Below are 21181 nucleotides of genomic sequence, written 5' to 3'. Positions count from 1 at the left end.
GTATGTATCAGGTGAGGAGTAGAACAAGATGTTTAGAAACCTTTTTCTTTTTTCAACCATTTATCACACTCATGGAACAATGATCTATCCTTGTCCAGAATCATAAACAAGAGGCTGTTTGAATGACACTGAAAATTTCAGTTGGAGAATGTTGTCCTGTAGGTATGCCTGGACCCTCTGCCTGGAGCCCTCTGCTTCAGCCCCTCTACTCCAAGTAAAAATACAAGACTTTATGTGGCTCTTTGCCTTCAACCACTCTCAATCTTTGTACTTTATAGGAAAAAAACTTTGCACCACAATATTTCGCAAATATTATTTTTTAAGAGAAAATAATTGCTTCTGTAATGTGATGTACAGCACTCAGCCATAGCATTAAAATTGTGTAGCTTGCCCTTATGCAGCTAAAACAGCTCTGACCCATCAAGGCATGGAGTCCGCAGGACATAGCCAGCATTATCTTTTTCAGCAGTTTGTGCTTCAGTAGCTTTTGTCTGGGTTTGGACCAGATGGGCTAGTCTTTGCTTTCATGAGCCTTGAAGCATATTTGGTAGTTACTGACCACTGCATTCTGGGAACACCGAAACAGGCTTCAGTGTTCTGTCAGTCATCTAGCCATTATAGTTTGGCTTTTGTCGAAGTGGTCAGATCCTAATGCTTTCCCATTTTTTTCTGCTTATAACCCATCACCTTCAAACATCTTCTGACCGTTCACTCGCTGCCTAATATATCCCATCTCTTAACAGATGCCACTGGTGGTGATATCCTGATTAAGTCGTTGAATAATTTCACGTAGCTAGAAGACAGCAAAATCACATGACCGTTAGTATTATCATCTATTATTATTATTAAACTGCATTACTATACATAAATACTTAGCATTTTCAGAGGACCTAGAAAAATGTTTTGCTCAATAATGCAATTATTGTTTCCCCCATTATCAGCAAATATTATGAGTAGTTGCCCCTGTAATTAATGCTACAGTTACATCTGTAAAGATGTAACAGAGGAGAAGATAAGCTTTTGCATTTCTAGCTCTCTCCATCTCCATTGAGGCTATGCGATTTTGGGCTGTCAGCTAGATTCAAGCGTATGAACTGGTGGGGGGGGGGGGGTGCTCTCTGTCGTTCCTCAAAGGCAAGGCTAGCTCCTCCTCACGGTCAGGTCTGTAGCATCAGCGTTTTGCTGCATTGACTGCCCTTGAAAAAGGGTTCTCTACAGCAGAACTCAATGATTTCCCTTCTTCTCCCACTCACTGGCATGTGTCCAATCAGTGTAGGGATGATCAGGTGTGTCAAGTGCCAAGTTTGTCTAATACTTGAGCTAACTCTCAGAGCGTGCACCAGCTCATGTGTCAGTTCAGGTTGGATAACAGTAAAAACAATGTAATATAATTTCAGTATTTTCTCACTTTTCAGTGCTTCACTGTTGGATACGAGTTTGAGTGTTTTTATTGGCCCTCCTCCCACTCATTGACAAGGGCATTCTGTCAGATTCCTAATAAGGGCAGCGAGGGAGGTGGAGATTATAAATAGAACAGCATTGTTTCTTGGGAATATATGCATTGACGTGCTGGAAGCTTTATCTGATGTGTGTGCGCGTTTCCATGCCAGTGCTGGAGCTGGAGCTGGGACTGGAACACAGCTGCAGCAGACAAGCAGTCAACGCCACATACAGCACATGCTGCAGGGCTGCAAGAGCTCTAGACTGAATATAATACACTAGGGAGCTGGCTAATCCAGTTTGCATGAAGATATCAAATGCCCAATTGCAAGTTAATTTGGCCTAAATGAAATGGCTTTCTGGGCCAGGAGAAATTTGCCAGTATGTTGTGGAGTTAAACAGTGGGAGATGGACCTCGGAAAACATTCCCATTAGCATACAACATCATAACACAGCTATGCAGCTAGCTAATAGACCCCATCTGTCCGTAGATAAATGTACCTTGCACATGTAGACCAGTTCTTGGGTTTACAAGGTTACAAGGCAAATTCAGAAGAACTACTGTACAGTACTCTACTGCATCAAGATGTATCAGGACTTAAATACTGGACCAGGACAGCCATAGTTATGGTCATTCATACTGTTTGGAAGATGCACTTCGGGATGTAATAAGAGTACTGGAAACCCATATGCAGCATGTTGTGAGTTTTTTGTCACCATAATAATGAATCAAGTTTAGCTTGGTGCAGTGCAAATTGTTGTATGCAGCAGTAACACTTACTTCTATGTATGACAAAATGCAAAGCAAGTCCTGGGTAACTGAATTGAGTGCAGTGCAGCGTAATAAGTTTTTTTTTTTTTTTTTTTTTTTTTTTTAAGCACATTAATATAATATAAAAAATTGTCATGACACATAATAAATCAATGACAATATGCCATATTGTCCATACCTACTTTTCATTCCTCTAGACCTCTTCAGACACACAGTGAGAGCCTACAGGTGCCTTTAACCAGAACACTTCAGCCTTTAACTATATTCAACAGACACTCACCATAGTAGGTGAGCAGCCCAATCGCGCTTATGGGTGTATGTGTAGTAGTGTGACAATCAATTCTGGCATAAATTTGTTTGGCAAGACAACATCTGGAAAGCCCTCTAATTCTTGCATTTTGTACTTCATTACTAAATTCTGGATCACAGTAATATTGTTTATTTGCTATAACTGTACACATGCTAATTATTTGTCTAAATTTACATTAGCATCCATTCATATTCTGTTTAGTTTGGCAAAGCAAATCTTTGATGTTCCTTCCTAGACAAGAAACTAAAGTCTGGTCTAGGGGTGTTCTTCACTACAGTGTCTATATGATTAAGCTCTTCTAAGTAAGAAGATTGAGTAGGGTAGGGTAGGGATTACCATTCAATATTGAGTATTGGGTTCCATTACTGAGTGTATATTGGCCAAAACTACAATATCGTACAGATAATGATTTAGTTAGCCCGTTTCTCAGCGAGTACTTTACTTTATCGGCCAGCATTTGCGTCCTGCACTCCTTCTGTGTAAAGCCTGTTTGTTTTAACAGTTGTTTTAAGCTCTTCCACATTCCTGCGGATGCATTCACACAAATACACATGTACACATGGTGTATATTAAGCTGGAGGGCCTGCTGTTGCTGTGCAGTTGAGCTGGAGGTCACGGCCAAGATATGTCTGTGAAAGAGCAGCTGAGACTGAGATGTTATGGAAATCTCTACCCCGATACCAGTGTTTGGAGGAAGTCAAGATGCCGACTCCAGGCCAACAAGAGAGAAAGAAAGAATAAAGAAGAGGGACGGTGACTTAGTAACTCGGGCTAAGATAAACCAAACCATGCAGACACTGAACAGCCTCTAGTGTCTGCTGGCCTAGCCTATCATGCTCTCTGAACTGAATGTCGGATTTTGAAGTGGTTATCTCTTCTTATCTTAGAAACACAAGTTATGTACACCGTGTACAAGCCAAATCTCAACAAGAGCACTGGCCTGGGCTCTGTTTGGTGTGTCTATTTTAAACCTTCTCATAGTATCTGCTGAAGAGTTTTTTCCCCTCTCTCCCTCTCATAGCTTTCCATGCATTCTTGAGCAAATATGAAGAAAAAATGTGACTCCCAGCAAAAGAAAGATATTGATCTGTCTGACATATTCTTCTATTTTGAGTGCTAAGGCTTCTGCTTTTTTTGTTGTTGTTTTTCTCCTTTGTTCACAGATTGTGTCCAACGTGCTGATCTTCTCCTGCACCAACATAGTAGGAGTATGTACACACTACCCAGCAGAAGGCTCTCAGAGGCAGGCCTTCCAGGAGACCAGAGAATGCATTCAGGCACGCCTTCACTCACAGAGAGAGAACCAACAGCAGGTGAGGCAGAAGAGCACTACAGGCAGCACAGCTGGGAAGTCAGCACTGTGCTGCAGCAGCAAGTTTTATTTTTGCAAGTATGCCTCATCCTCGATTAAGATACCGTCCCCAAACAAGATTTATCAGATCTTAAAAAGCACAAATATCTCTCTTAGACTTTTTCTATTACATGGTTTGTTTTTAGGGAATACACTACATAGCCAAACGATTTATTGACACCTGCCAATTCAGCATTTCAATCCCCCTTTGCTGCTTTTATAAAAAAACATTAGTATGGACAGTTACGGATAATGTAAGCTTCACAAAGACGCAAAAAAATAACTGGTTTGTTGTCTAAGGTGGTAGTAACTGGATCGCATTGCACAAGGAAAATGTGTGTGATCTGATTCATAGATTGAGAAGAGGTGGTGCAGTGAATGTCTTGTTAGATGAATGGAAAATGGGTTGATTGGCAAAAAGGAGGGGTTGGATTTTAGGCATGCCAAGGGCCATAGTGTGAAGGAAGTAGCTGAATTTGCAGATGTATTGAAGTATACGGTCGTACTGGTCTACCAGCAGTGGCAAAAATACCAGTCTACAGATGAGACGAAACTGACGGACAGGGCCGGGTTTCATGTCTTGTGAACAAGCCATGAAACACACCTGACAATCCCTTTCTGTCTGTTTCATCACCCAGCCACACTCCATTACTCCAAAGAAAGCAGTTCCACTTCTAGTCAGATTAAGCTTATGTCAAATCCAAATACAAACGTACAGTAAAACATTGGCATTTCAGCAGGTTTAATCTAAGTAATCCAGACATACAGTTCTAGAAGAAGCCTTTACATTATGCCTCCCTAGCACACACATCTCACGCACCAAATTCTTCTCCAACTCTGTTTCTTCTATTGTGTGGCTCTGAAGAACTGGGCCTGTTTACCTCCCCACTGTATTCCATACATATTGGGATGACCTCAATGATGGCCACTGCCGTCATCAGTGACGGCTCCTCTCAGCGGGGGCAGATGGGTAGGAGAGCTGGACACAGAGAGGAAGAGATTTTCAGCGCTGGGCCCGCAGTCAGAGATGTCCCTCAGTGGGATGGTTACAATCAAAGCACACATCGTTTTTTTTTCCCCCCTCATTTGCAGGAACGCCTCCTACTCTCTGTGCTTCCCCGACACGTTGCTATGGAGATGAAAGCTGACATAAATGCCAAGCAGGAGGATATGATGTTTCACAAGATCTACATCCAGAAGCATGACAATGTGAGGTAGGAGAGTGCCAAGGCCCAGCCTGGCGTGTCATGGTCTGTTTGCATTCACTCTCTCTTGGCTTTCACACCTGCAAAAACACACACACACACACACACACACACACACACACACACACACACACACACACACACACACACACACACATTCTGAACATCACTTGCCTTTGGCTGAGGTTGTTGTTTGATAATTCTTTCGCATAGTATCTTAACAGCTTTTGGAATTAAAAGTGTTAGAAAGCATTGCATCTAGTTATGATGGTGGAGTTATGCATAGAATAGAAAGAATGAATGAAAGGCCTTCTTTTGGTATGCAGGAATACACTGTGGGTATTTAAAAGTTTTAAGGATGGTATTTATGGGAATTGTCAAGATGGCTGCAGACTAGGGTTCGGCTTACCAGATTTTTGATTTTGACGCCCGTAACCAGGTTTATTATCAGTGTGCTGAATTTACTCAGTATACCAAATGAAGCTATAGGAAAGAAATAAAACACCAAGAGCTGATTTAGTGGGTATTGATTAGGTCTAGTCTAAGACTAAATTGTAATCCAATGGTAGAAATCACTATTGTACATCTAGTATTAGCCTTAATCTGTGCCAAATTAACCCTATTCTTTTCACACACACATTACACATGAGATATTGTTTTTTTTTAATCCTTTATATCTTGTAATTTATTTAAAATGTTAAAAGTACTAAAAAATAGAATTTGAAACTAAGAAAGCTTTTAGTACTTTCTGCAGCTCCACAACAGACGAGTAACACCTTAGGGAAAGACATAAAAGAGAAATGTCATTCTGATCTGATTACCTTAATGCTGTGATCTGTGATCTTTGTGTTTGTATAAAAAATGCAGCCACACAGTTTGGGTAAGCTAGAATGCCGATAAATACTAAAGTAAAATCTCTTTAGTTTTAATGAAAAGTTTACATAATTATAATGGGACTTTTCGGACTGACTAGTTGTGTTTGATCATTTTTTTTAATTTACCATTTTATAGTGGTTAATGTCCTATAATACAGCCCTAATAACCTCCCTGAACATTCAGCTCCCATTTCTTTTCAAACACTGCAATAAAATCATGTTTGTTTATGTGCAGTGGTACCTACTCTGAGTTCTGATAGTTTTGTGCTTACTACTAATGTGAAAACTTCACTGTGTGGTGAATGCCCTATAATAATAATCTCTAGCGTGTGCGCATTAGCCTCCTCATTTCAGTATTGTCTTTAGTGCTGGTTTAAGAATGAAGACAGGCGCTCTGCAATACAGTACAATACTGTAACTATAAACCATTGTGTTACCCTCTGATGGTGTGCTTCATTGTTGCAGGCTGTGAATGTTGTCCATTAATGGTGCCTTGAGGAGGCCAGAGGGCATATTAAAATATGCCTGGAATGGCCCCAGTCCTGATCAACTGGATTGGATTGGAAGATCTCTAACATATCTTAGCTTTAAAGTAGTTTTGGCAGTTTGTGGTGGTGTAAACCTCAGGACTACCACAAACTGCCAAAACTGCTTCACTACACTTTGACAGATACTGCAAGTCTCTGGAACTGTACTGGAGGCTCAATTCTTCCAAAACCCATCGCCTGAACTGGTGTTTTTACTGGTGTTAGAACACTTGTTTACATTTGCCCATATATAGAGAATATACTGTAGTATGAGCATCACTGTAAAATGCGTGAGTTTTTTTTTTATGACATTTTTCAGCCCTGATGTCTGATCTCACAGATCTAAACGCAGACATGATCAGTTGAGCAGGATTTCTGAAGGTCCTTCCAACCGTGAAGTCTCCTTTAAAGTCACTTTGATCTTTTCCTCCTGCCACCTTGATCCACAATCAAGGACAACTGGGTCTGCTCTAGGGTTGAAAAGTGATGGTTATCACACCGTTTTAACTGTAGTAGAACTGTTTTCAGTCCTTTAAGGGTCAATGTATGTGAAAATAATAATATGAAGAACAAGAGGAAAAATTCTAATATACTGTGATACTGTAAAACTGTGATCTGTGAGGAGTTATTATACAGTGAAAATCTCATACCGTTGCAACTCTAGTCTGCTCAGCATGTTGATGTATGCTGCAGAGAGTGGCAGGATGTAATTGGAATCATGTAGTCCACCTATCTGGAAGCACCTGCACCTGTTATGTTCTTCCACTCATTTGTTCTGTTTGTTTTATCTTTCATTTGTCTGAAATTACCCAGTAGGCCTGCCTGACTAAATCCTGTCCTAGCATAGACATCACCATAGCTAGCAAGGTTGAACGATGTGCTGTTAAATTTTAAAGTAGGGGTGCATAAGGTAGTGTGTGGGATTTTTTTTGTTTGTTTGTTTGTTTGTTTGTTTGTTTTCTTCCCGAAGTTGTATTTGAATAAAACACTATATACTGTCTTGCTTACAGTATCGCAAAATATCCCATTATACTGAACTGTAATCCCAGTATTGTGATACGCAGCCCTATCCGGAAGTATAATATAACGGTTATATTTATGTATAAGAATATGTTCTTTCATTTAGATTTTACTCCAAACCCAAGTCTGCACTGCTGTATTTTACAAAAGAAAATACAGCTATTTCCATAGCTTTAAAAGACCTCTGCCAGTTGCATGGAAAGTTAAATCACTTTCTGTTTCTAAAATGAAAAATAAATCTGCAATATTTATGCCATTATTTGTGTCAGAATGGTGTTTTTTTTTTTCCCTGAGATTTGATGCTGTCGCATGGTTTCCATGAGTCCAGATGGCTTTTTGTGTGTGTATGCTGCCAGACATTTTGAAGCTATTCATTTTTCAGAAAAGGTCGTTCATAAGTACAGCTTTAGTTGTGCATATAAAAATGTTTTTTATATATATATATATTGTCCTTTCAATATAAGGATGAATTTACCAAAAATAATAAAAATACGGACCATGAACATTTATAATTGGTATTGTAACTTGAACGATGTTGAGCTATGTGGCAGCCATTATGTACAGTACAGTAAGGAATGTCACACTTTTGTCACACGTTCACCTCTCCCACAACCCCAGCTCACATGACCGTCTTTTCTTTGTGTTCAATAATGACCTGTCCTTTACCCTCAGTCTATTGTGTGGCCACACACACATACACACACTCACGTTGTGGAATGAAGGGATAATTAATATTCAGCGCACATTATTTAGTAGAGTAATAACAATGCGGAAAAGATTTGTATCTTTTTAATCTGCTTTGAGGGTTTTCTTTGTGGATGGTTTGAAAATGTCAGTGACTTTTCTTTTCCCAGAACACATCAGTTGTTTCCATAGGTCTAAAACTGCCTTGGGGACTGAGTTCAGGGTAAGGAGGCTATGCTGTGAATGTTTATTCCTGGATGTATTTGAATATTAGAAACAACACTTATCACACATTTATATTGTTGAAATGGGATTAGATATTGTTGAAATTAGTTGAACTGGGATTAGATTTTTTTGAAATTGGATTAGATATTCTTGAACTCAGTTGAACTGGGATTAGAAATTGTTGAAATGGGATTAGATATTGTTGAAATGGAATGAAATGGGATTAAGTATTCTTGGAATGAGTTAAACTGGGATTAGATATTGTTGAACTGGGATTAGGTATTGTTGAAATGGGATGCAATGGGATTAGATATTGTTGAACTGGCATTAGGTATTGTTGAAATGGGATGCAATGGGATTAGATATTGTTGAAATGGGATTAGATATTGTTGAAATGGGATTAGATATTGTTGAAATGGGATTAGATAGATTAGAGGGCTTTAAAACAGACTTTTAAAATGAACTGTTGTAGTTTTTCTTATTCTTGTCAGAACATCTGCTCTTTGGTTCATTGTTGGCACTCTTACTCCACCTGTGGCTTTGTGTGAATGTGATGTTTTTGAATGTCTTGAGACTAAGTCACACCAGTGTTAGCACCATCTTGTGGTGAGAGAGGACAGCACTCATAAACTGCATGGACATTTACACTGCACAGCCTTCATCCTTCTTCTCTGCGTTTAGTCTCGAACAGATAGCGATGGTTTCTCAGTCTGATCTGAACTGACCAACCGTGTCCACAGCAGCACTTCTCTGTGTTTGCAGACACATTCCCTCACATCACGCGCTGGCTTCCCCACAACCACACTCTGTACACTCCACTCCACTCAGGCATACACACACACACACACACACACACACACACTCAGTCACTTTCTATTTTTCTCCCCCCATCTCTCTCACTCCCTTCCCTGTCTCAAAGGCACTCTACACAACACTCTACATGAGGCCCCCCACTGTATCTCATTTGTTTCTCCGTTGGACTGAAGTTTGACTTTTGATTTATTTCAAATCCCAGTATGTTTTTGTTTTATTCATAATAAATACTGGAGTTTATTAATTGTGCCCATATGAGGCCACAATCCATGGGGCTCACTTTAGCGGAGAGTAGTGGGATTTATGGAAGGTCCATGTGATGAATGTTGACTTTCTTCAAATAAGAATGCTAAATCCGTTGGAGTGCTATTAGATTAGCTGAAGGGAAAACAGTCTGACAGGGAGCAGGTCGGCTTTGGCTCCAGAGAGCCATAAAATAGTAGCTGTGCTCCTGCTCACTCTCCTGTTTGCCACCACTTATTACAACAAAGATTATGAAGCCGCCACTCGCAGGCCCCAGTCACTGCAGGATTTTTTCTTCAAATGCAGTGGTTCTCTTCAGTGTGTTCAAGTCACTGGTTAGTCTCTACTCTTGGTGCAAGTTTTAGCCAGTCAGACAATTTATTTAAAAAAAAAGATTATTCAACCTCAGGAACACTGTACCCACTGATAAGCTTGGTGGTGATAGCATCATGCTCTGAGGCTGAATAGAGGGGACGGAATAATGAAGTTGTTGTGTGAAATATATAGGCATGTCCATTTAGTTGAATTCTATAGCTATTGTGATCTGCCCCAATCAGCTAAGTGAAAAGGAGGCATGTCCTCTAATTCTCTTCATTTGCTTTAGTAATCGTAGACTAATCAAATCGGAGGCAGACTGAGACAAGGGACTGGCTCAGGTATGCTGTCGGACAAAACTGGGCCCTGCCTATCAGAGTAATACTGCATATTGGAAATACCAGGTATTTCATATCTGTTCCATAGGGTTACCTTCAGTTTGCTAAACCCCTGCCTCTGTGCTGTGTGCCAGCAAGTCAGTTACCAGAATAAGCATTTTCATGCACAAAACCGTGGCTCCACTTATGCATTTCTTCATACCTCATCTCTGATTCATGCTCTTACATTAGGAGCCCGATATAAAACATAACCTAAGAGAGCTTCCAGCGTTTGTGTTGCAAATATTCACATGTCAGTTTATTTGGCTTAGCTGAATGAAATGGCGAGTTGTTTTAGACTACAAGTCTAAGCACCACAGCTGATGTATAACCTGCAGTTGGCATTTAGTCATGAACTATTTCTCCATCACTGCCTTTTTTGACCACATTCTCTAAGCTGGAGTTGTGATGGATTCATGTTATTGGAGCTATTATTCATTCACTGTTCCCTTTTCCTTCAAACAAAAGCCTAACACTGATGATGAATTTGAGCCCATAAAAACGCTCATAGTTACTAAATATTACAAACAGTGACTGGCATGCTCTGTGGATGTGCATGGCAAAGGTCGAACCTGACATGTAGCTCACTGGTGTGATTTTGACAAACTTGGTCTCTAAGGTTTCCATTGAGGCCTTGTGTAGTTGGCCAGATCTGCCTATAGCTACAAGTAATGTGGTCTGATTTCTTTCGTTTTGTTTAAAATTAAAACTTAATTGCGTTTTGTTGATATTTTAGGTAGAAGCATGCAGTGACTGAGAAATCGTATTTAATGTCTATGAATAGTTTTTGAATATCCTGTTTTAGGGGATGTAACAGAACACGAGAGGCCACAGTTCAGTTCACACTACGGTTTGAACAAAAAAGAAAAACCTGATTTGAAAGAATCAGTGTATCATTTGCACTCTCCATAGTCAGATGCCGATCAGCTTGTGCAAAGCTTAGCATGGCTTAAGCCATGGCCGTAATTCTGAGTTCATAATATGAAGGTATGAATGTTGGAACATCCTTGCGAGTTAAGAAGACGGAATCACAGGAACAGTTTGTAATCTTGAGAATTGATTGTTACTTCAAGAAAACAACATTTGTTATGTCATGATAGTGACATAACTCCAGATCTCAAGAAAGCAATTAACTCGTTGTTGGGCAGAAATGGAGTAAATAAAATAAGTGGACTCATGGCTATTCAGGGCTTCTGTAGGGGACAGATTCTGTGTTCAGGCTGTTTCTTGACAAACCACAAAAACTCAATTTCAGCAACAGAAACTTCAGATTTCTAACTTTATAATAAATTATAAACAGCCATAATGAGCCTTCTCGTATCCTGCAAGTCCAGTGCAGTGTTCCCAGATTTTGCATTGCTTTATACAGTCTTTTATTTTGTTTATGCCGGCGCTGATTATCATTTTAATCCTCACCGATCAGCGTCTTTTAGGTTCGACAAAAAGAAACAGGGAAAAGTGTTCTAAACTGTCTGAGGTGGTGTTAGTGCAGCCTCCAGCTTTTAGCTGACTCATTTGGGGTGGGGGGATTATTAGCTTCTAAGCTTGGCTGATTTCATAGCTAATGCTCCTCGCTGGTCCTGCATAGTAATTGGGGCTCCGCTGTGCAGCGGACAGAGAACAGGAAAAGGGTGAGCAGCTCCTGCCAAGGCCTTTGGTTGCAGAAAAGTAAGGGTTGTGATGGCGTGTTTTGGCAGTTTAGCCTGTGAGCTGGCACATGATGTTTGTGTTGCTAGCGGGCCAGACGGTCTGCCCGCCTCTTTGCCCCGTCGGCTGTTTGTCAGCAGACTTGGGCCTGTCTCTGTACTGCCCTCAAAAAAAGCCTTCCAGCGAACCGCTGAGACCTCCAGCCCCCCTCCCCTTCAAAGGCCTTATGTAAGTGTGCTGCCAGCCGATGTGCTGCTGAATCTCATCTCCCTAAGTGAAATATTGACGGGTCTGTTCCTAGAGGACAAAGATTGCTTAATTATTGAGGGTAGTCACGTAACCGGCCTGTGTTGCGCTTCTTGTTCTTGACTAAAGCCCACACAGAGACATGTGGAGAAAAGCCCATTCAGATGGGTGGGAATGCTGGTGGAAGAACAGGCAGACAGACAACCTTATGCATTACCAGCTGTTCTTAGCTATCAATGAACATGAAAACAAACAAACAGGATGATCTGCGTCCTTCAAATAAATGATAGCATAGTCAGGCAAAAGGTTGCTTAGACAGACTGTCTCTTGTTTAAAGAAACGAGAGTAAAATCAGGATGCACGTTCTAATCCGCATCGTATCTGAATCCTATCTATATATCAGCAAATGAGCAGATGATCTGACAGGCAGTTGATTAGACATTTGAAACTGATATTTGATTGTATACTTACTGTACTCTGAAAGGACAGAATGTTTAGACATCACTGGGCTGTGCTAAAATATCTACATTTGTATTTATTTTGCTGCATCTCTAACTGTAGAGAGGTTAATCTTCTAATTCCCTGTAATGCTAATCCAGCTAGATTATTTTTATTAGGCTAATGTTTATTAATGTGGATCAGCATTAGCGGATAAAATACTGTGCAGAGCATAGTAACTCTGCGTTACAGTTGGGCAACTGCTAGTAAACATAAATACAGGAACAAGTAAGAAAAAAATTCTCATTTTGAAGGACAAAGCTGGGTTCTAGATTTCTCCTGGACACCCCAGCCATCACCAGCTCACCTGATTTAATATCGTAATACACTGATTTACCAAACCAGGTGTTGGATGATGACCATAAATAACAATAGACTCTGATATTTTAATATTTGGATATGTTTTCATGAACAGAGTGAGACTACACCACCACTTTTTGTATGAATACTATTAGTATTCTAATATTGGTGTTTTAATAAGTAAATAAACACTTACTGCTCAAATAAGGACCTTTTTACTTCAAATTTTCACAGGTGTTTAAAACATTTACGAATGACTGAATGTACTTGTAAAATACTTGGTATTGCATTAGCATATTATACAATTCCCATAATATTGAATTCCTAAAAGTAATTATACTGGGATTTCTGTTACAATCTTGATACTTCTTAAACATTCTGGATTACTGTATAATACTACAGCAGTGGTATATATTATATAGATCAGCTATTACAGGCATTTTATACAGCACTACACTTTTAAAGGTGCTTTAAATGGTTCTTGAAGGGATGCTGTAGGAGAACCACTTGTTTGTAATATTATTGTAGTAGAGATGGATGAGTGTGAAGTGTGGCCTTTTAGAGGTCTAAAGAACCATCACTTGGTGTAAAGTTTCTTCACACTTGCACATCTCCATTACAGTAATGGTTTCTTTTTATGGAACCAAAAATGGTTCCTCTATAGCATCACTCAAAGAACCATTTGAAGCACCTTTCCTTTTAAAGAGTGCAGCAAACACTTACAATGATTTATTGGTATTGGTATTTCTACCACTGTTTTAATTGTGAACACTGTGAATCAGAGGCAGAATCTCCCATTCAGCAGCCAAGCTTTGATTTTCAAGTCCTTTCCGATATTCCAAAGTGGTTCTAGAAATCAGGCTTTCTGTGCAAATTTCCTTTAAATCACTGCTAAATCAATGCTGGCTTCCTTCCGTTTTCTTAATAATCTGACACAGCATTGCTAAAGGTCAATCCCTCACTCAAAAGATCGCCCTTCCATCCCAATCGCAGCCCCCCCCCACCTGAGCCGAATGCCTGCGCCGTGAGGCTGGAGTTTGCAGCAAAGGGAAGCTGCGTGTTTTGGCTTGTGTTCGTAGGGGGTTAAGTGGTTCGGAGATGAAAGCCTGCAAGACTGGCAGTGCCAGCTCCAGGGGTACAGAGGTCATGAGGAAGGACCTCTGGAGCCCCACAGCTGCTTTGATACAGGCCAAGCAGTGACCCTTGAAGGACTTACAGGGTCATGTTATGTAAGCAGGAAGTGTGATTCTGCACAGCATTCCTTCCTGGGGCTTTTTGGCCGGGGCTTATGCCAAAGCTGTTTCCATGCTGACCCGCTGAAGCATCCCTCAACAGCTTCCTCAGCAACAGGCAATCGGTGACCCGGACTTCACTCTGCTTACTGGAATTTTCCCTGGGAACTCATTTCCGGACATTTTTTCCAGTTCATTTTGCTGTCAGCACACGGATCAAGCATTTCTAATTCCTTTTATTTTATGGCACAGCGTGTCCAAAGTGACCTTAGGGATGCTGTCAGCACAAGGTCATTAATATTATATGCCTGGTAAGGAAATAACTGAAAGCTACTTTGGGTCTTTAAACACTATTTAAATGCAATGGCATGGTGCCCAACACATCAGAGTATGATGCTTGACTTAATTAATATTGTGCAAATTAGATGCTCTTTTTTGCCCATTTTGTTTACATACCAGAAATGTGGGTGTTTTGCAGAGGTGGAAAATGTTGTAATTATGAAAACTTAAAAAATATTAATCTTTTAATTAATTGGTTAGACCAGGGATGTCAAACTCATTTGAGCTAGCAAGCCATATAACATATACTTCAGTATTAAGTGGGCCCAGACCAGTTTGTCTTGGAAATCCTGCCACTCTTCTGGGAAGAGAAGCTAAGAATGAAACTCTTGGCTTGCCGGTGAAGAACTACATATCATGAGCGCATTTTGGGCAGAAGTGTGCTAGTTAAAACAGCTGACAAATTACAATATTCTCTGGCTGATGAGAGACAACTGTACCACTGACTGACCAACTAAGCAACTCATAACATATCGTCTCTGTCGAAGCTATAAGATAATAATATAATCTGCCAGTTGTTGTAGTGTAGTGGGTAACCATGCCGCTTTCCCTGTGGCAGACATGGATTTGATTCCCTGACCAGGAAAGCACACCACACACTGCTCCTATAAAAGTCTTTGGGCAAGACTCCTGACGCTACGTTTCGCATACCTGTGTAACACGATTTAGATGTAAGCCGCTCTGTATTAGAGTGTCAGCCAATGCAAATAACAATGTTAGTGTTCAGGGTTTTGACTGGGCTCAGCTCATATTACCAACTGTGCTACATCTCTGAAGAACATCAAGTCAAAAAGATCTCACCAGTGAGAACAAAGATTCTGAATTCTTCATTTGGTGGGCTGAGCTGTGGTCCATATGTTTAACACCCCTGATTTAAACCTTTGAAATACAAGGCTAGGAGATTTTCTCTTTCTCTCTGACTAATTAGTCGAGATTTTGTGCATTAAAATGTATTGTTAAGTACAATATTACTATCAGTAAAATGTGCCAGTAATATACCATTACCACCAATTAGTCATTACATCACACACACACATCCACACACACACAAATTATATTTTATATGAAAAGACTTATTTATCATAAAATCTAATACTGATTTTACATCAAGTATCTTATAAAAAAGATCATTTCACCAACGCCACATACCCCCCCCCCCCACAAACACACACACACAACCCCCAAACCCACCCAACCCCAACCCCCCCCAGCCGTGTGTGCCTCAGGCAGAAGCTCTTAAAATGTTTGATGGGTGTTGGGGCTCTTTAGACAGCAGGGCTGTCTGCTCACAGCACTTCACATCGGGCCTGAACTGCAGTGAGCTGATGACTCACCTCCATGCTAGCCATTAAGTGAGGCTTAAGGACCTGCTCTGGATGCTTCAGAGCAGCCCTCCCACCTGTCCCACCAGGCCCTGAGAGAGAGAGAGAGAGAGAGAGCACCTTATTTTTCTCACTGACCTAAGGAAGCGTCTGGAGTTATATTATTATATATACAGTGGGGAGAACAAGTATTTGATACACTGCTGATTTTTCAGGTTTTCCCACTTGCAAAGCATGTAGAAGACTGTAATTTTTATCATAGGTACTCTTCAACTGTAAATGATGGAATCTAAAACAAAAATCCAGAAAAATACATTGTATGATTTTTAAATAATTAATTTCCATTTTATTGGGGGAAATAAGTATTTGATCATCTATCAACCAGTAAGAATTTTGGCTCTCACAGACATGTTACTTCTTCTTTAAGAAGCCCTCCTGTTCTCCACTCATTACCTGTATTAACTGCACCTGTTTGAACTCGTTACCTGTATAAAAGACACCTGTCCACACACTCAATCAGTCAGACTCCAGCATCTCCACAATGCCCAAGACCAGAGAGCTTTGTAAGGACATCAGGGATAAAATTGTAGACCTGCACAAGGCTGGGATGGGCTACAGGACAATAGGCAAGCAGCTTGGTGAGAAGGCAACAACTGTTGGTGCAATTATTAGAAAATGGAAGAAAAACGGATAATCTCCCTCGGTCTGGGGCGCCATGCAAGATCTCACCTCGTGGAGCATCAATGATCTTGAGGAAGGTGAGGAATGAGCCCAGAATTACACGGCAGGACCTGGTCAATGACCTGAATAGAGCTGGGACCACAGTCTCAAAGAAAACAATCAGTAACACTCTACGCCGTCAAGGATTAAAATCCTGCAGTGCACGCAAGGTGCCCTCCCTCAAGCCAACGCATGTCAAAGCCCGTCTGAAGTTTGCAAATGACCATCTGAATGATCCAGAGGAGGAATGGGAGAAGGTCATGTGGTCTGATGAGACAAAAATAGAACTTTTTGGTTTAAACTCCACTCGTCATGTTTGGAGGAAGAAGAATGATGAGTACAACCCCAAGAACACCATCCCAACCGTGAAGCATGGCGGTGGAAACATCATTCTTTGGGGATGCTTTTCTGCAAAGGGGACAGGACGACTGCACCGTATTGTGGGAAGGATGGATGGGGCCATGTATCGTGAGATTTTGGCCAACAACCTCCTTCCCTCAGTAAGAGCACTGAAGATGGGTCGTGGCTGGGTCTTCCAGCATGATAACGACCCAAAACACACAGCCAGGGCAACTAAAGAGTGGCTCCGTAGGAAACATCTTAAGGTCCTGGAGTGGCCTAGCCAGTCTCCAGACCTGAATCCAATAGAAAATCTTTGGAGGGAGCTTAAAGTCCGTGTGGCCCAGCGACAGCCACGAAACCTGAAGGCTCTGGAGGAGATCTGTATGGAGGAGTGGGCCAAAATCCCTGCTGCAGTGTGTGCAAACCTTGTCAAGAACTACAGGAAACGTCTCATCTCTGTAATTGCAAACAAAGGTTTCTGTACCAAATATGAAGTTTCTTTTTCTGGTGTATCAAATACTTATTTCCCCCAATAAAATGGAAATTAATTATTTAAAAATCATACAATGTATTTTTCTGGATTTTTGTTTTAGATTCCATCACTCACAGTTGAAGAGTACCTATGATAAAAATTACAGTCTTCTACATGCTTTGCAAGTGGGAAAACCTGAAAAATCAGCAGTGTATCAAATACTTGTTCTCCCCACTGTATATTATGTGTGTGTAATGGTTCTGTCAGCTGATGCCTATAACTAATACTCCATTTTTGGCTGCTGTCCATTTGATGAGAGGGGAACTTTCTGGCATTGGTAATGCAGCTGGATAGCAGGTGCTGTGATGTCAGTAAGGTGTGTCAGTATTTTACCAATGTGAGAAACTAATTGCAGGAACAACTGGATATAGTAAAGCCTGGACAATAATATTATCAGAATAAGTCTACAGAAATTCTACAGAATTATCGCAGTAATCCAAATTCAGTTACAGTGTACTAAGTAATCATTACAGAATCTTGCCCTTTAGCTTGTTTTCACTGATGGTAATAGAATTACTATATTGTAATTAAACAGATTAATCAGAACATTTAAATATTAAAAACATATTAATATTACAGTATTATAACCACCTGGATAAAATTGTTTTCGTCCCCCTCATTCCACCAAAACAGCTCTAAACCTTTGGGGCATGGACATCAAGCCACCATTAATGTTTTGAGCAATACTACTAATAGTGCTACAATAACTTCTGTGCAACATCAACCTCTTGATAGGTACTGACCACTGCATATCGGGAACACCAGTGCTCTTTGGAGCTGCTCTGACCCAGTCATCATGTAGCCATCACAATTTCCTTCACCTTGCCCGTTTTTCCTGCTTCCAACACATGAACTGAGCTGTCCACTTGCTGTCCAATATGTATATCCTACCTCAATACAGGCAGATGCCACTGTAACAACATAATTATGATCTTCACTTCACCTGTTTGCCTGTATTACATTTACATAATTTGGCTGACACTGTAATCAAGAATGACTTGCAGTTGAATCATGTTACAGAGGCGAATGAAGTATTGAAGGTCTTGCCCAAGAACTCTATTGGTATATCATACCAGATTGAACCCCAGTCTGCCACTTGAAAGGCACGGGTCTTAGCACTACGCTATACAGCAACACCAGTGGTTCTTTACGTTCTGTTCATCTGGGCAGAATCCAGAGTGTTTCCAAACTGGGGTGAATATTGTTCTAAACACTGTTAAATATTTTTCAGGTGTAATGATGAGTGGAAGTTTTACGTGTTGCATGTTCTATGGATTTATTTGTTACATTTTGGTTTACAAAGCTCTTTTACAACTGACCCGCAAAGTTCTTTTCTCACATGCTGAGTTTTGTTTGTATAGCCTGTAAGTACATGCAGTCTTTTGTACTGTATACATTTGACCTAAACATAGATTAAAATGATGGTACCAAAGAAAGGTGAAATCTGAGCATTTCATATCGACACTGAATTGAATTATTGCTATTGATCAGTTGTAATTTCGTCATAATTATTTTGTTAATGTTTTTGCAGTGGATAAAGGCCGATAAAGAGCTTCTTAATGAAAAGCAATTGATAATTAATTCTCCATAAGCTATTGGAAGCATTCAGGAGGAAAACAACTCGAAATGTTGATCATTAGGGATGTAACAGATTGATTCCATTTTAAAAACTTTGGATGAAAAAAAGGTTAATTGTATCAGTGGTTTTGCATTAACTGCTAATGACACTAGAGCTGTGAAGCGGGAGGAGTGCGGCGCATGACTGATGGTGGTTGTTTGCAAACTGTGTTGTTCACATCAGACATCTGAACAGTTTGCCTGTTTTCCATGCATGCACATTGCAGTTTTGTTGCAGCAAGAGCGGAATCAATTTTCCTTGGGGTTAAATTAAACTTTCTAAACTCAGTGATCAGATTATTTTTCCCTGAAAGAGCAGCATAGTGTAGTGCACCACAGGTTCAGCAGTCAGGTGAAAGCTGGGACATCTGCTTAGAGAGCAGCCACATCCTCGGTTCCACTGAAAGCGGATGTCACATGCCCAGAGTACAGCAGGACCATTGTGTTGCATAAGAACATCATTTCATCCTTTAAGCGTTTGTGGAAATAGTCTTTCACACCGTGATTCAGAGAGGCTGAACAGAGAGGTCACTTCAGTCCTGCACAGAAGCTTTAATCAGTGAGCCCTGCTGTCTGCTGTGTCACCCATCGCTGAGCTTCAGGGTTAGCGCTGAGATATGTCTATTAGAGCTGGATTCGTGACAGTGTCTCTCCTCACCCCTCCTCCCAGTAGAAGGCTGTGCAGCCCAATATTGAATAGTAACAGCTATTATAACTCATGAGGTCATCCGAACCCTCAGAGCTTTTTGTCTCGCCTGTCTCGCACCCAGGAGTGCCATACAATGGAAGGCCATATCTGTTACCTTGTTCTCATGGAAGAATGTCAGACTGCTCTCTCAGATTCTCTTTTGTAGGCCAAAGTTTTGGGGTTTTTTTCCCCCTCATTGGTTTCATTAGGTTATGAATGTCTTTTATTGCTACAGAGATTCAGTGCGCCGCCCCGAACCTCGGTGCCATTGGCATGGTAATGGAGTTGAGTCATTGGGGTTACAATTGTGGGATGTCTCATAGCGGTTATTGTATCTATGTAAACATCTGCCTCTTGAATGGTCAGTCGTTATGGTCCACAGGCAATCGGCCCTCAGAAACCGAACAGGTAACCGTGGTAACAGGGCGCATGTGTGTGTGTGTGTGTGTATGCGCTGCCAGGAGTGAAAGATTGTAGCGATAAGCTGAGCCAAACGTATTTTGCAGCTCTGGTTCCCTGCACGTGTCTGACCTTCTGGTTTCTCTCTGTCTCTGCAGTATCCTCTTTGCTGACATCGAGGGATTCACCAGTCTGGCCTCCCAGTGCACAGCACAAGAGCTGGTTATGACCCTGAACGAGCTGTTTGCACGATTCGACAAACTGGCGGCTGTAAGTATCTGTCAGATTCAGATTGCGGATTCAGACATGCAGTATTATAGGATTATTCTACCTGCACATTGTTGTGCTCAGAGGTTTGAGCACAGAGCAGGTTTCAGCCAGTCTTTAGTCACCAATCCACCTTCCGCTGAGTCAGAGCCACAGGCTCATCATTATCTCCCGGGTCACAGCAACCATCTTGCTGTGGGTACAGGGCCCCCTGTCCCTCACAGGAACCCCTCACTGTGGTGCCCTTATTTAGACATACAAGCTGCCAGTTCATAAGGTAAGCCTAGCTTCTACCTACACACCAGTTGTTCAGGCAGTCCCCTTGGTAGCCCATCTGTTGCTGTTCTGCCCTGTCCATCAGTGGAAAGGGACCTCCATGTGACTGACATGGCACATTATGAGGCACAGTAGTGTTGCTTTGAATCACTGTGACACTGGGTTGAGAATAGTCCAAAAAATTCTAGTGGGCCTGTGGTCAGAAACCAGCCACCATGGAAAAGCTACTCGAACACAAATCATGTATGGAAAAAGGTGTTGTCTCTAGCTGCACACCAACAAGGCAGTTACAAGGCAGGGTGTCTAATAAAGTGCCCAGTAAGTATGAACAGTGCTGTATCCTCTACTGTTAAACATGGCGGTGGGTCATTTTGACAAGACAACAAGGGTTAAACTGTGTAAAATCAGCACAACATTCAGTACGAAGCTACTTCCTATCCAAGGATTTCTACTACATTTCACACAGCATTGCTGTGAGAATTTGGTTGCATTCTGGGAAAGAGTGTTAGTGAGGTCAGGATGTTTGATGAGCACCACCCCACCTCATCCCCAACTCCTCACCCCATGCCAAGTATTGGATGGAGCACCGTCACCCTGAG

At 41.1% G+C, this 21181-nt stretch overlaps 1 protein-coding gene across 2 annotated transcripts in view; it reads left to right on the top strand.

Moving 5' to 3' along the window:
- adcy5 (adenylate cyclase 5) overlaps positions 1-21181 on the top strand; it is a 98610-nt gene that overhangs the window by 48490 nt on the left and 28939 nt on the right. For both annotated transcript variants that reach the window (XM_072686115.1, XM_072686114.1), the window contains exons 2-4: positions 3686-3835; positions 4966-5087; positions 20198-20309. In XM_072686115.1, the coding sequence (XP_072542216.1) occupies positions 3686-3835; positions 4966-5087; positions 20198-20309 (384 nt within the window). The remainder of the gene's footprint in view (positions 1-3685; positions 3836-4965; positions 5088-20197; positions 20310-21181) is intronic.

Source organism: Salminus brasiliensis, chromosome 8, assembly GCF_030463535.1.
Source record: "Salminus brasiliensis chromosome 8, fSalBra1.hap2, whole genome shotgun sequence".
Classification (NCBI taxonomy): Eukaryota; Metazoa; Chordata; class Actinopteri; order Characiformes; family Bryconidae; genus Salminus; species Salminus brasiliensis.
The sequence above is the reverse complement of the archived record's forward strand: the minus strand, read 5'-3'. Positions and strand labels throughout refer to the sequence as shown.